General features: G+C 50.6%; 1 protein-coding gene across 3 annotated transcripts in view; it reads left to right on the top strand.

Annotated features, from left to right (window-relative positions):
- TRAPPC9 (trafficking protein particle complex subunit 9) overlaps positions 1–15,447 on the top strand; it is a 162,836-nt gene that overhangs the window by 15,206 nt on the left and 132,183 nt on the right. For 2 of the 3 annotated variants that reach the window (XM_070392421.1, XM_070392422.1), the window contains 4 exons: positions 7,185–7,211; positions 10,634–10,755; positions 12,379–12,504; positions 14,876–15,092. In XM_070392421.1, coding sequence (XP_070248522.1) covers positions 7,185–7,211; positions 10,634–10,755; positions 12,379–12,504; positions 14,876–15,092 — 492 coding nt within the window. The remainder of the gene's footprint in view (positions 1–7,184; positions 7,212–10,633; positions 10,756–12,378; positions 12,505–14,875; positions 15,093–15,447) is intronic. The other variant, XM_070392420.1, reaches the window with a different exon arrangement.

Raw genomic sequence — 15,447 nt, 5'->3', positions numbered from 1 at the left:
TAGGCAGAAACAGTTCTCAGCTTTTTTGAAAACCTGCTCTGTCTGCAGAAGAGAAATGTCGTTATGTAGTTTTGCCCAAAAAACCCTCATGAACCTTGGGCGCTTTTCAGTGTTGAAGGCGGTCTCTGGGGAAGTGCCCCTAAGGCTCCATGAGAGCTGGGGGAGCGGTGTGAGCCGCATGGAGGCCGGAAACTGCGGCCCTGCCTTCCAGCAACCAGGCTCCAGGCCCGTGAGCAGGCTCGATCACAGGACACAGGCGTTGCTTGATCTTGCAAATTAATTTCACAATGATCAGAGTGTGGTGGCAGCCTCCTCTTACATCAGGGATTAGGGCGCCAGCTGTCTGAGGTGAGGCCCGGAAAAACCAATTATTTAACATTCTGCCTTGAAGTTCTATCTCAGGGTCCTTTTCCACAGCCCAGCAGCAGAAACACAGATGGAGCGTGCTGCGCCGTCTCTCTGTGCCTCAGTGATCTTGTCTGTGAATTGGGGAAGAGAGTGATAGTCCCTACCCCCCCGGGCTCTGGGAAGGCTGAGTGAGACACACACAGAAATGCCTGCACCTGGTCCGTGCTGGCAGGTCTCGTTGTCAGTGCTGTTGCTGTTGGCAATATGAACTCATGAATAATGTTAAAGATCCAGGCTGCATGGCTCTCAAGCAGATTTCCTCTAAGAAAAGGAAATCCCCCCACCTCACTTAAAGTTGAGTTATCTTAGTTTCAAAAGAATTCTGTAGTCTCTACCTATTTTTGCTTTAATTCTTTTTTTTGGTTTTACTTTAAAAAAAAGATGTTTTTATTGATTTCAGAGAGGAAGGGAGAGAGAGATAGAAGCATCAATGATGAGAGAATATCACTGATTGGCTGCCTCCTGCACACCGCCTACTGGGGATTGAGCCCCCAACTCTGGCCTGTACCCTGACCAGGAATTGAACCATGACCTCCTGGTTCATAGGTTGACTCTCAATGGCTGGGCTGTTTTACAGTTTTTAAAGACTTTCCTTGGTGACAGAAGATGTGACTCTGAGTGGTGAGCACACAGTGCAATATACAGATCTTGTAACATAGAAACCCACATCTGAAACCTATGTGATTCTATTAACCAATGTCACCCCAATAAATCTAATAAAAAAGGGAAAAATATATAAAGACTTTCCTAGTAATCAAAGGTTAGAGGCCACAAATCCCCCCCCCCCAGATTTATATATGAACCCACAAGTCTATAATTAATGGACACAACTTGGTTTATTAAAAAAAAAAAAAAATCAACAGGACATCTGTAATCCATCCAAAAGGAAGGAAATGGCTATTGACAAGTAACTGTTTCTCCTTAATGGTCATTTCTACTTTTTTGTCCTTCATTTATGAACAGTAATCATCATCATAATGGTCAAATAGCTATAAACTTCCCCAGCACCTTCCTTGGCCCTGTGCTGACTGCTCTCTGTACGTTTTACTTCCCAGCAGGCGTTGGAGGGCAGGTATCATATTTCCACTGGCAGGTGAGGGATTGAGGTGTAAAGAGATGAGGTGATTTGACCCAAATCATGCAGCGGGCGAGGGGCCGACTTGGGACCTGAACCCTGGTTGGTATGATGACCAGGGAGCTTTCTTACTTGTCCCCCCATCAGCCTCCCAGGGACCGGTTGTCTGAGCTTCCGTGAGTTCATGAAGGACAGGAGACAGCCGCGAGGATGGATGTAAGACAGAATGGCAGAGACTAAGATTGCACATTTATTTCCACAAATGTTTTATTCTCAGCTAGTGACCAATGTCAGTGTTTCAAATTGTAACTGCGTATGCACTAAAAACAACATTAAAATGATTATAGTGCAAAAAAGAAGTGGATTTTGAAAATCCAACCATTGCTAATGACTAATACTTGTTTTTTCCCCCCCTTAAACTCATTCATTTTTTTAAAATCCTCACCTGAGGATATGTTTACTGATTTTTAGAGAGATAGGAAGGGGGAGAGGGGGAGAGAGAGAGAGAGAGAGAGGGAGAGACATCGATTGGTTGCCTCCCTTGTTGCCCCCACTGGGAATTGAATTGCAACCAAGGTATGAGCTCTGACCAGGAATCAAACCCGCAGCCTTTTGGTGTTCTGGACGACGCTCCAACCAACTGAGCCACTCGGCCAGGGCTCAGTTCCATTATTATTATTTTTTTAGTGCAGTAAGAAGGTTTAATTAAATCCGTGTCATTCCAGCAATGTAGGGACTGGCTAACTTTCCTTAAGCTGAATAATTTAAAGATTATTTGTAAGAAGGTATATTTTGACAACTCAGAATTCATATGGCCATGTAATCATCCACTGAAACCTTTACATGACCATAGTCATTAATTTAGAAACATTGATATTCAGGAAATAAGCTTATCTCCTTTGCAGTTGAAGAAATTTTGATTTGTTTCTGTACCTTTAATTGGTTAAAAAAAAATTGAGTCACCTATCACTTTGGCTACAGAGCGGGAATGAAAGGGGAGCCCATGCTGTTTTCCTTTGTAAGTAAACGTTTTCACATTTTTTTACAAAATTTCACAAAATTGTCTGCTTCCTAGTCACCTGCCTTTTGGAAAGTATTTTGCTAGACACTTGGACTCCCTACTGCTGGAAAAATGCAGACGTGGCTCTCATGCACAGAGTTACACGGAGCTGTTGGCTCTGGTGGTGTGCAGGATGTAAGGATAGGGGCAGCTGCGCTTCTGACTGCTGGAAGGACAGGTTCCCTGGTCTCAGGGCCCTAATCTGTAAAATAACGTGTTTCTGCTCTACTATCACTTCCCCTGAGCCTGTGTCTTTGGTTTGTACTCGGTCGTGTTAAAGATTATAGATTAAGTACCCAATAACATTTCCTTCTCTGAAGCAGAATTCAGCAGGTGCTAGCTAAGCATTTACCGGCCCTGAACATCCTGTTTTTATTTTTTTTTAAATAAGTATATTTTTATTGATTTCAGAGAGGAAGGGAGAGGGAGAGAGAGATAGAAACATCAGTGATGAGAGAGACTCATTGATCAGCTACCTCCTGCACACTCCACACTGGGGATCGAGCCTGCAACCCCGGCATGAAGCTCTATCCACTGAGCGAAACCCGCTAGGTCTGAACATCCTGTTTTTAAAAACCTTCCCCATCATTTCCCTTCTCCTGCAACCTGGGAGACCGCTTTTGGCCATAGGTGGCGCTGTTGCACCTTTTAAAGCCTTAGTTTCCGTGTTTGTCAAAGAAGACTTCACCATGTCCCTTTTACTTGATTTCTGTGTTTACTGCTTCAGAATAGCTCAGGGTCTGGATACCTGGAGCAATTGTTCTAGTTATAGCTTATTTTTATTCTGCCACCTCAGCGTGAAGTTTTAGACAGCTGTGAACAATGGCCATATTGGGCCTTTCTTCCAAAATTAGAAACCGTGATGTCAGAGAAGAGATAGAAACAGTCTCAGGAGCACCTCTCAGAAGAAAGCCCGGTCCGAGTCGGGGGACACAGGGCCCGCTGTGCAGGTGAATGAGGGAGGTGATTTGTACCTGGGCAGCCTGGTTGATTGACTTGGGTTTGAACACATGACACTGTGAGCCATTCAAATGAGGCAGTTCTTTTTTTAATATGTTTTTTAAAAAATTTCATTTCAGAGAGGGGAAGGGAGAGGGAGAGAGGGATAGAAAAATCAATGATGAGAGAGAATCATGGATTAGCTGCTTTCTGCACACCCCCTACTGGGGATTGGGCCTGCAACCCGGGCCTGTGCCCTGACTGGGAATCAAACCATGACTTCCTGGTTCATAGGTTGATGCTCAACCCCTGAGCCACGCCAGGGGGTAAATGAGGCAGTTCTCTCTGAGTCTTCTCCCCATCCGTGGACCAGGGGTGCTCCTACCTGCTTTGTAGAACTGTGAGATTCAGAGAGAAATGATGTGAAGTGTTTAGCCCAGTGGTTATCTCATAAAAGAGGAATAAACTCTAGCTATTATTTTGTATGGAGCCATCATTTTACAGTCTTTGTCAACAACGAAGGAATTAAATAGGAAAAGATGGTTTTATGAACAAAGATCCACTTAAGAAATGAATGAAATACTTGGGAGGGTCCGTAGTTCCTGCTCTCACAGTGTAGCAGCAGCCGCAGAGATGTGACAGTCACAAATACAGAATTATTTGTTAACTAGAGGCCCGGTGCACAAAAATTTGTGCACTTGGGGGGGAAGGGGGGGTCCCCCAGCCCGGCCTGTGCCCTCTTGCAGTCTGGGACCCCTCAGGAGATAACGACCTGCTGGCTTAGGCCTGCTCCCGGGTGGCAGAGGGCACACCCAATCCCTAGGTGCAGCCCCTGGTCGGGCTCAGAGCAGGGCTGATTGGGGAGTTGGGGCGCTGCCCCCTGTCATGCACAGAGCAGGGCGGATTGGGAGGTTGGGATGCCACCCTCAGTCACGCTCAGGGTGGGGCTGATTGGGGGGTTGGGGCACTGCCCCCTGTCACACTCAAGGCACGGTCGATGGGGAGGTTGCGGCACCACCCCCTGTCACGCACAGAGCAGGGCCAATCAGGGGGTTGAGGAGCTCCCTCCTGTCACTCACAGAGTAGGGCCGATAGGGGGGTTAGGGCACCGCCCCCTGTCACACACAGAGCAGGGCGGATCAGGGGGTTGGGGAGCCGCCCTCTATCACCCACAGAGCAGGACCTATCAGGGGGTTGGGGCGCGGCCACTGTCACACTCAGGGCAGGGCCAATGGGGAGGTTATGGCTCTACCACATCACACACAGAGCAGAGCCCGTTCAGGGGGGGGGGGGGGGGGGGTTGGGGCGCTGCCCTCTATCACCCACAGAGCAGGGCCAATCAGGGGGTTGGGGCACCGCCACTGTCACACTCAGGGCAGGGCCAATGGGGAGGTTATGGCTCTACCCTGTCACACACAGAGCAGGGCCTGGGGGGATGGGGGGTGGGGTGCCGCACCCTGTCACACACAGACAGGGCCTATTGGGGGGAGGGGGGGTTGGGGCACCACACCCTGTCACACACAGAGCAGGGCTGATCAGGGGGTTGGGACACTGCACCCTGTCACACACAGAGCAGCAAGGCGATCAGGGGGTTTGGGCACTGCCCCCTGTCACGCTGATCCAGTGCCAGGAGGCCTCGCTGCTCCGCTGATCCTGGTGCTGGGAGGCATATTACCCTTTTACTATATAGGATAGAGGCCTGGGGGCCGGCTGGTTTGCCCTGAAGGGTGTCCTGGATCAGGGTGGGGGTCCCCACTGGGGTGCCTGGCCAGTCTGGGTGAGGGGCTGAGGGCTGCCTTAAGGCTGGCGATTGACTGAAGCTCCCAACCGCTCCTTTTTTTCTTTTTTTTTTTTCTTTTTTTTTTTTTTTTAAATATATTTTATTGATTTTTTTACAGAGAGGAAGGGAGAGAGATAGAGAGTTAGAAACATCGATGAGAGAGAAACATCGATCAGCTGCCTCCTGCACATCTCCTACTGGGGATGTGCCTGCAACCCAGGTACATGCCCTTGACCGGAATCGAACCCGGGACCCTTCAGTCCGCAGGCCGACGCTCTATCCACTGAGCCAAACCGGTTTTGGCTCTTTTTTTTTTTTTTTATTCTGGGCCAGCTTTAGCTCTGGCTCTAGCTCTGAGGCTTCTGCTGCTGGTTTGTTTGCGTTCTATAATCGAAACAATGTATAACTCCAGCTCTGAGATCCCTGCGGTTTTGTTTAGCTTCTATATTTGCTACAAAGTTTCAAACTGCCAGCTCAGAGGCTGGCAGCACAGGCGGGGAACGTTGGAGTCCTCCTTCACTGCAGCAAGCAAGCCTCATGTTTGCTTCCAGCTGCCTGGCTGCCAGCCGCCATCTTGGCTAACAGTTAATTTGCATATATTCACTGATTAGCCAATGAAAAGGGTAGCGGTCGTATGCTAATTACCATGTTTCTCTTTTATTAGTGTAGATTAGAGTATGGTGGGAGTCAAGGGCCCCCAATATTGGCATTCCTACTTTATCCACCAGCCATTTGAGAGGTGAGACAAAAGAGTAGGCAGTTGGGGATAGATGGGACTTTTATTACTGATGAAGCTACCTTATCCATGAACGTTAGGGATACAGGAAAATGGGAATCTTGATACTGTGTCCCGGCACTAGACAGGTTCCCCAGCGTCCAGCAGAGGCCTTCTGGCGAGAGGACCTGCCCTGTCACACTCAGGCTTGGAGGCGCCCAGCACTGGGCCCTTCCTGAGGGTGGGCACCCATGGCGGTGGTCACGCTCTGTCTGGGCGCACGGCTGTGCCACAGAAGACACCTGTCTTTACTGTATTACAGCCCGGGCGTCGGGAGTAGGGCTCTCTAGTCTGTGTGTGGAAATGGAGGTTGCAGTGCAGCAACTAGCTCTCCCAGAGGACCGTGCCCTGGGCCTTGCTCTGCATAGACACTTGAATACATACGCAGCTTCAGTAGGAACGTGCTGTTGGGACATAGCTTTTTCAGTCCTGTGAGTGTGGTTACAAATGATCCTGGCTGATGGCAAGCATGATTCTTAGGGCGTGTTCTGTCATCATGGGAAGCTATGTTCCACAGGAAGGCGGATGGAGTTCATGGACACTGGACAATTGACCAGGTGATCAAGGCTTTCAAAGCTGCTTCCAAAAAGAGAATTAACTATTTTGTATTTTAAACTAACTGCAAAGTTACTGTCTAAAAGTAGGAAATCCTTAGTTTGAAGTGTGCAGTAACTCTGTGTGTGAATTTGTGTGTGAGTGTGTGTCAGTGTGAGTGTGTGAGTGTGAGTGTGTGAGTGTGAGTGTGAGTATGAGTATGTGTGTAAGATTTCATGTAGCATGTGGTAAGTTCCATATAGCCTGCTGGTACCATCGCCCCCATTTGCACAAATGAATCAATATTCCTTTGTCCTTTGGCTTATTTGTGGAAGTAACAAATTCTCATGCTTGTTGGAGAATAACTGGGGTGTATGAGCTTAGGCAGTGGGGAGAAAAGAGGTGAGGCGGCACCCCACAATTCGTGCAGCAGTCATGGAAAAACTTCTAAAGCAAAAAGGCACTGAGCTTGTAAATCAGAATTGCTTTTCTGATGTGAGAGAAGCACCTCGGGTTTTTGAAGGCTGTGTGAATTGTGAAAGATGATGTAGTCATTACCTTTGAAAGCAGTTTGTCTTCCCAATAAAACGCCATCCTCTGTTCTCTCTTCCAGGCGCACAGGAAGTTCTCATTGACCCAGGTACTCCATCTCTGTGCTTCGTTTCTTTTGGTTGTGTTTGCCTTTCTTTAAGCGCTTGTTTCTCGGTGGGTGAATGAACGGTTACAATGTCTGCAGGGCGATCTGTGGGGCATTCTGATTTAAGCCGCTTTAAATCAGAACTGTTCAACCCTGATTGTTGCTTGGTCCCCGATGATGGGGCCCGACTGCTCTATGCTGTGTGTGGAGGAGCTCCCGCCCGCTCGCATGGCTGTGTGGATGGCCCGCACGTGTGCCTGCCAGGCGCTTTGAATGCACGGGCATGCCTGTCCGGTTGATTCACGGATTGACTGTGCTCTGACCTGTGGTCCATGCTCCTCGCAACATGCATTTGTGTTTCCTGTGTGTGCTCTTAGCACCGAAAGAAATGGTGCTTTTTTTTTTTTTTTCAGAGTCCGGTTTGCCTTTTCCCTCTTCACACCTCCTGTGATTAACCTCTTTTATTGCAGTGCCTAATTATTTTATAATGAGCTCTATTGTTTTCTGGCTTAATCCGAAACAATGACAAAGGGTAAATAATAAAAACCTGAGACCCTGCCTGCCTTTGAGGACTAGGATCAGACAGTCATGCTTACACACGCTTTGTGGCCCAGACATCGATCCTATCTCATCGTGTCTCTTGATTCTGACATGAAATCGCTTCAGGTTTGCAGATTATTTTGTTTTAACACCGTGTCGGCTCCTTTCCCAGGGCTCATGTTCCGTGATCACCTCTTGCTCAGGCTGTCGATCGTGTAGAGGAAGAAAAACATGCTTTGCTTTCAGGAGACCTGAGTTGCTGGTGAAAGAACCATTCGGAACGTCCAGAACAGGCTGCATGGCCCGGCAGCGGGTGGGGGAGTGACTGCTGTGGGTACAGGGCTTCTTGTCGGGGTGATGGAAATGTCCTCAGGTTGGTGGTGGGGATGGATGTGCCGCTCCGAGCGTAGTAAAAACCACTGGATGGTATGCTTTAAATGTGTGAATTGTATGGAAGCTGCTTTTTTTAAAAAAGGCACCCACACAGTACCTTCACACAGTAAATGCAAATTGCTATCTAACTATACCTGTTTTTCAGAGCCTTTTTGTAGCTTTCCATCCATGTTCTAACTTTAGAATTCTATTTAAGAATCTCACTGTGTCTAGTGCAGTCTGTGTCCTTCAGTCTACTGATAGGGTGTATCGTATTAATTGATCTTGGCCTCTTAACCCAACCTGACGTTCTTGAGATGAATACCGCTTGGTCATGTTGCACAATCCTCGTTGCTGGATTTAGTTTGCTAGTGTTTTGTTGAGGACTTTTCCAGTTCATTTAAGGTTATTGGGATTGGTTTTATAACCATGACGAGGTCTATCCTGGAGAATGCTCCGTGCCCGAGGACAGTGTGTGCCCTGCTGTTGCTGGGAGGTGAGGGGGGCGCTGTTGGTGTTTGCTGGCTCTACTCATTTTTCTGGGTCAAGAATTTAGTTTCATTTTGTACTTTCCCTGTCCCAGCTCTGAAACCAGACAGTTGTCTAAGATGTTCTAGTTCATTTTCTTGGAGAATGGTATTTAGAAACTTAAATCTTGGCATTAAAATGCTTATTTAAAAAAGTGTTTTTTTTTAAAGAGAGAGAGGAAGGGGAGGGATAGAATCATCGATGTTTCTCATTGGCTGCCTTCTGCATGCAACCCAGGTATATGCCCTGACCGGGAATCAAACTTGGGACCTCTTGGTTCCTGGCTCGATGCTCAACCACTGAGCCACACCGGCCAGGCTGTAGGTGATTCGTCTTGATCGTGTGCTGTTGGGATGAGATGAGGTACCACATGAGGAATGAAGCACCCCCTCCTTCTGACCCCCATGATCTTCCCTTTCCTTTCTCCAAAGGAAAACAGCAAAATTCAACAATAGAAGTTGTTCAGGCAAATGAGATAGATCAAGGGGACCTGCCGTTTATTCAGTGTTACTGTGGCAGGACACATATGTTAGACACGTGAACCCCAGAGCTCGAGCCCGCGTCATCTGAGGGCCAGCAGGAAGACTCCGCTCCTGGACCTGACTCCTCACCTGCAGGCAGGGCATGCTGGGAGCTCCTCTCCTGGGGGTTGTGAGCGTGGACACCTCCCCTCGCTTCTGGCTCCTGGGAAGGCCAAGAGACCGGCTGTGCTGTGTGGCGTGCAGTCGCCTGTAATGCAGAGCCTCCGTCTGCAGGCGCCCAGCCCGTGCAGTGGCCTCGCTGATTTGGGTCTGTTCTGTAGAACAGTGGTCACGCTTTCGGGCCTCACAGACCACCAGTGTCCGCGGATCACCGGCTGGCGACCGCTGCTTTAGGAAGTATATCTGTTCGACATCTTTTCAAGCACGCCTTTCTTTTATTATTTATAGTTCTGCTCTCTCATCTCTTGCTGTGATTTTCACAAAATCTGCGGGAAGCAGAATCCCCAGCCACCTGCCTCTTCCCAGTTCTCCGTGTGGCTCTTTCTTCCCTGACTGGAGGGGGATTTGACACAGGACATTTTCTTTCTGTCTCTTGGAATCTCTCTGTCCGTCTACCCATTTATCTGTCCACTCATTCTTCTGTCTTGTTCCACACATCATGCGGGGCAGCGTGCAGAACACTAACCAGGCAGGCGAGAAGGCGGGGCCAGGAGGAGAGCAGGGCGGAGGGGGCTCGCAGGAGCGTGGCGGGCAGTGTGAGGGGCTGTGAGCGATAACGACCCACAGCACACGTGAGCCGGCCTCCCCGTGGACCTGAAGAAGACAGGGCTTGTGGGAGATGCTTGTCCGTGAGATAAACACGTGGCTCTGGAGAATGGATGTTTGAGTGCTCCAGGAACTCAGACTCTCTCCCTTGGTCTCCTGGCAGTGTGTGTGTGTGTCGCTGGTTACGTTCTGTAGAGGACACCCGCCCCCCCCATGCGAGTGTGAGGCTCAGGGATTAGGGGGTTCCGCTTGTTCACAGAGGTTGGCTAGACACAGAGCGTGGCAGCCACAGGAAGGTCTGGTGTTTATCAGTTACATTCTTTTCTGAGTGCTGGACAGTTGGAAATGCTTTCAAACAGCGTATCTGCGTCTCAGGACACAGTGGCCCGTGGCTGTCAGAGCTTAAGGCCGGGAGGTAACGCTTGCTGGCCGCATGGTGTTCAAGTCCACCTCGCTAGTTAGTGTAGGCGTGCTGCTTCTACAGAATGCATTTCAGGCTCTTTGAGAAAAATTTCAACAGGGAGGAAAACGTATTGTGAGCTAGTTAACATTTAATACGATCCTTGGGTGGTGAGACTATTCTAGGGAGCATATGAGCTATGCGGACTTTTCAAATGATTTCATTCCTTACATTTCAGCAGGCGATGTGTGTTATCTTGTGTGTGCCCCTCTTTCAGACTCACAAGGAAACGAGACTGAAAAGCAAAAGATTCTTTCTTCCCCTTCTCTCGGTGGCAGGTGCCCTCACCACCAACGGCATAAACCCCGACACCAGCGCTGAGATCGGACGCGCCAAGAACTGCCTGAGCCCCGAAGACATCATCGAGAAGTACAAGGAGGCCATCTCCTACTACGGCAAGGTGCGTGGCCTGCGCGTCTCCGCCGGCGTGCGCCTCCAGCCTCCTCCCCGTCTCACAGCGGGCAGAGCTGAGTGCCTTCCTTCTTGCTCTCCGTAACTCGGCAGGTCTCCCTGTGCATTTACACTCATCACAGGTTCCTCTCCAGTGATCAAAGTGCTCAGAGCTGAGTCCTGCTGCTGGGGAGGCGGATGGAGAGAGGGGGGTGGCGCGTGTAGGTTTTTGAGCTCCGTAGTGGCTGCCTGTGGACTGCGGCCCCCCGAAGCACTCCGGGTAGAACAGGCGGCTCTGACACGAGCAGGAGCCGCGCTCTCCCGCCTCAGTGGCAAAGCCCTGTGGTGGATCCGCTTTGCCCCTGAGTCTGAATAAAGCTTAGTGGCTGCCCAGAGCCCTGTGCCAATGAGAACTGCAAACGTCACCTCCGTGGGAAAGGCTTGCTGCACAGGCACAGGGGAGCCTGGAGAGGAAAGAGTGGACTCTGGAGTCTGACAGCCCGAGGGTCATCCCACATCTGACGTTAGTCAGCGTACACGACCGCACTGAGCCCGTGTTCTCTCTCAGGATGGGCGTTTCAGGGTTTCTGTAACCAGGGTAAACTGCGCACATACAGCCAACCGCAGTGCCAGCCTCACTCTACTGCTCATAAAAAACTGGTCCTCGTCTCTTCGTCCTCACCCCAGTTTTCTGCAAGACTCCTTGGTCCTCGTGTGTGTGATGTAACTAGGAAAAGAAAATCAGTGCCGTGCCTGTTCCCAGCTGTGTTTTTATTCGTTTGCTTCATTTTCCTCTTTCTCCTTTCCTGCTCACCTCCTCCGCCGCAAGAGGCTGGGACTTCCCTGAGCCACCCAGACACCGGTTAGAGCTGCCCTGGGGGCTGGCCCATCCCCGGGAATTGACAGCGACATAAAACATACCTGTGCAGTTCCGGGACTTGATTGTATTTGATTTGTACACACGCACGCCAGGCTGCCTCCCACCTTCTGAGGGAGAAGCACCGCCTTGGTTTTTAGTCACTGAGGTGGTAGCGAAGTCCTTGGCTGCTTCATGGGTGCTTTTTACGGAGATGTGAAGTGAAGCTCACAGGGCCTTTTCTCTCTCCGTCTCCATCTGTCCTTCACCCCAGGATTGAAGAAGCAGGATCAAGTAACCGGGAAAGAGCAGATCAGAAAGACGGAAACCTTTAAGTAGAGGACAGGGAGCTAGGATTTTTGCAACAAAGTCACATGAATTTGATACAGGGAGCTAGAATTTTTGCAACAAAGTCACATGAATTAACTCAGCTGCCTTAAAGCTCAGGTGTGAGAGAGGGATTCTAAAAGTGTCTTAGAGATGAGAGGTGGAAATGACTTGAGTAGCAGAGTAGCCATTGATAACATTTTGAAGTTTTGTAACACATCCAGCTATTGTGGTTGTGTCAGTTGAACAGATGCAAACATGTTTATTAGTACATGGGCATCGTAGGTCCCCTCCTTTTGTCCCCCTCAGGGATAGACATTCTGAAGCACAGATTCTGCCCCCTTGGGAGGGGTACATGCTCGGTGCTGCTGCTGCAGGTCCTCGAGTCTCCGTGGGGGGACAGACCATCTTCCTTCCTCTTTTCTGACGGAGGGCCCTCTCTCCCTGCAGTACAAGAATGCGGGAGTGATTGAGCTGGAAGCATGCGTCAAAGCTGTGCGTGTCCTGGCCATTCAGAAGCGGAGCATGGAGGCTTCCGAATTTCTCCAGAATGCCGTCTACATTAACCTCCGACAGGTGGGTGTCTTGGCCCCCCTTCCCCTCACAAACCCTCCCCCTCCCTTGAGGTGGAAGTGAGTGCAGTTTCCTGTTCCTTAGTGATCACTGATCCGTCCACGCTGCTGGGATTCAGGGTGGTGTGGGGAAAACTTGGGGGTCAGAACTCGCCATCCTGAGTGTGGTTATTGTGCATCATTTAAAAAAAATCTTTTTATTGATTTCAGAAAGGAAGGGAGAGAGATAGAAACATCAATGATGAGAGAGAATCATTGATCGGCTGCTTCCTGCATGCCCCCTACTAGGGATCGAGCCTGCAACCCAGGCATGTGCCCTGAACAGGAATCGAACCTTGACGTCCTGGTTCATAGGTCAGTGCTCAATCACTGAGCCACACCAGCCAGGCATGCTGCTGCTTTATGTTACAGTATTTCACTTCCAAAGTCCAGGACTCGCTCTCCTTCCAAGTTTTTAATTTTTGTTTGGAGAAGCAACTTCGCCTCTGACAGCTTTGCGACCTTGAACGGTCTGTGTGCCTCTCACCTGACGTTTGTCACTTGTGATGCAGTTGCCATTGTTACCCCGTCTGGATGTCAGTCCTCTTTACACAGCAGCTTCCACAGTGCTGCCTCCGTCGAATCTGGGTGTGTTTTTAATCAGACAAAATCATGAGGACATTTTTTTACGGGTTGCTAATGCCAAACCCCAAAATTCCTAGTCTAGGAAGATTTAGACATTTAGCTAACTTGGATTTTCGTGGTAGGGCAACCAGACTGGAACGCTGCGCTGGTTACTTAAAATATGTGGGAATTTGCTGCTGTTTGGAACAGCTCCTGCTCTGTTTGCTTGATCTTCGAGGTGAGCACTAGGGGGCAGCAGAGACACGCCAGAGGGCCGATACCAGGCTTTCTGAGGCCAGCATGGAAGCGGGTGCTGATGTGGGGTGAATGTTGTCCCCACACCACACTCGGTTTTAGTTGGCTCATCGGGCTGTTTGCTTGCCAGATGAGCAAACAGCAGACTAATGAGTCCTGCTGGGAATTTACAGTAATGAAATAGAGGGTCTGCAGTTTTTCTGAAATGCACAAGGTTTTGTTCCTGACCAAGTGTGTTCCTTGTTGCGAATCTGCATATGGGGAATGACAGCATTCACTTCTTCCTGGCATGTTACAAGTTCTGAATAATGTAATAATGTAATAATGCGTATGAAGGGCTTAGCACACTGCTTGGCACGTGGGAAATGTTCACAGTAGACGGTGGGACCTGGAGGTACAGGGCGGGCTGGGTGGGCTTGCGGTGGCCTGGCCTGCCAGGGAAGGCACTTGTGTTCCATGTTCTAGGTGTGTCTGGGAGGGGGTGACGGGTCCTGAACTGTGACCTGGGAATCCTTTCTGGCAGCTGCAAGTGTCTGGAGGGAGGGAGGTAGAGGAAGCTGGCAGGAAGACCACTGAGGTCACTGGGAGCTAATGGCGGCCCACGCGAGGGCATGGCAGTGGGCATGGTGAGGGCGGCGGGGTGGGGGTGGGGGGAGAGGACGGGGCTGGGCCGAAGGAGAGCAGCAGGTGGCAGGGATCCACACTCGGCTCTGTCCTCACAGAACTCTCTGGGGAACGGGTTGATGGGCAAGGCTTCCTCACGCAGTGTGGCCTGGAAGTGGGCATGTGGGCCTGTGGGGGGGACCCACTCAGGACGTGCCTGATACTTCCTGGCGGTGTGGCTGGCACAGACGATTAATTCCTCTCTGAGCTTCATTTTCCTCGGCCAGCTCATGGGATTGTTGCAATGATTCAATAAGTACGTGATGTTTGCTGGCATAGAGTTCGTGCTTAGACACAGACGTCGTCACACCATAGGGTGGTTGGGAGAGTCTGGTTAGGTCTGGGGTTAGAAGACTGTGCGCCAGGAAGGCTTCCTCTCAGTGAGGCTGCTGTTGCCGACAGCCATTGCCGGGTCACCTGGCTCTGCACGCTGTGTGGGCTGAGTTTTGTATCTGCTGAGAGTCCTGCCCACATCCCAGGGTCTGATGAACCCACGTTCCTTTTCTAATGAAGGAGCTCGAAGCCGACGCCGCGTGTGTGTGCACGCGTGTGTGCGTGCATGTGTGTGTGCGTGTGTGTATGCGTGTGTGTATGTGTGTGCACGCGCGCACGAGCTGTGCAGCAGATGTCTTTGTCCTGGGAGCCTGGGCCTCTCCCGCAGAGGGACGGGTTGGCTCCAGGTCAGTGGCCTCAGAGGGTCAGGGCTTCTACCCACTGACTCCACTGCTGTCTTGTCGCCTTGCGGGCACCCGCTCCCGCTCCACATTTCATCGTGTCGCTGTTTTATGAAAAAGCTTTAAAGAAAAAGTTTTTATGTGTCTTGCAAAGCCTCTCCCTTCCTCCCCGTGCCCCAGCTGTCCGAGGAGGAGAAGATCCAGCGCTACAGCGTCCTCTCCGAGCTCTACGAGCTCATCGGCTTCCGGCGCAAGTCCGCCTTCTTCAAGCGCGTGGCCGCCATGCAGTGCGTGGCGCCCAGCATCGCCGAGCCCGGCTGGAGGGCCTGCTACAAGCTGCTTCTGGAGACGCTGCCGGGCTACAGCCTGTCGCTGGACCCGCAGGACTTCAGCAAAGGTACCGGCCGGGACCAAAACGTTGCTTTGATTCCCTTAACCTTGCCTCGTGCGAGCAGGGCCCGAGGGTCAATACTTTGGCGTGCGGGCCACGTGGTCTCGGTGGTGGCTCCCCAGCTGCTGCAGGGCGCGGACACCGCGCCGACAGGTGTAGGGCACGGAGCTCTATTTACAGACAGGCGGCGGCCAGGCTGCTGTGTGGACTCTAGTTCGCCGTATCCCTGGCTGAGAGCACGTGATAGCTAAAATTTTTTTTTTTTTGGTCAAAATTACTTCAAAAGATTTTCCCAAAATCCTTTAAAAGGAGGGTTCTGGGCTTAGCAGAGCGCAGGGGGACCGAATGAGCCACAGGGCGG

The sequence above is a fragment of the Myotis yumanensis genome, unplaced genomic scaffold, assembly GCF_028538775.1.
Source record: "Myotis yumanensis isolate MYYU_CA2020_CCGP unplaced genomic scaffold, mMyoYum1.0.hap1 SCAF_15, whole genome shotgun sequence".
In the NCBI taxonomy this organism is placed as follows: domain Eukaryota; kingdom Metazoa; phylum Chordata; class Mammalia; order Chiroptera; family Vespertilionidae; genus Myotis; species Myotis yumanensis.
Note: the sequence above shows the minus strand (reverse complement) of the source record. Positions and strands in the feature narration are given on the sequence as shown.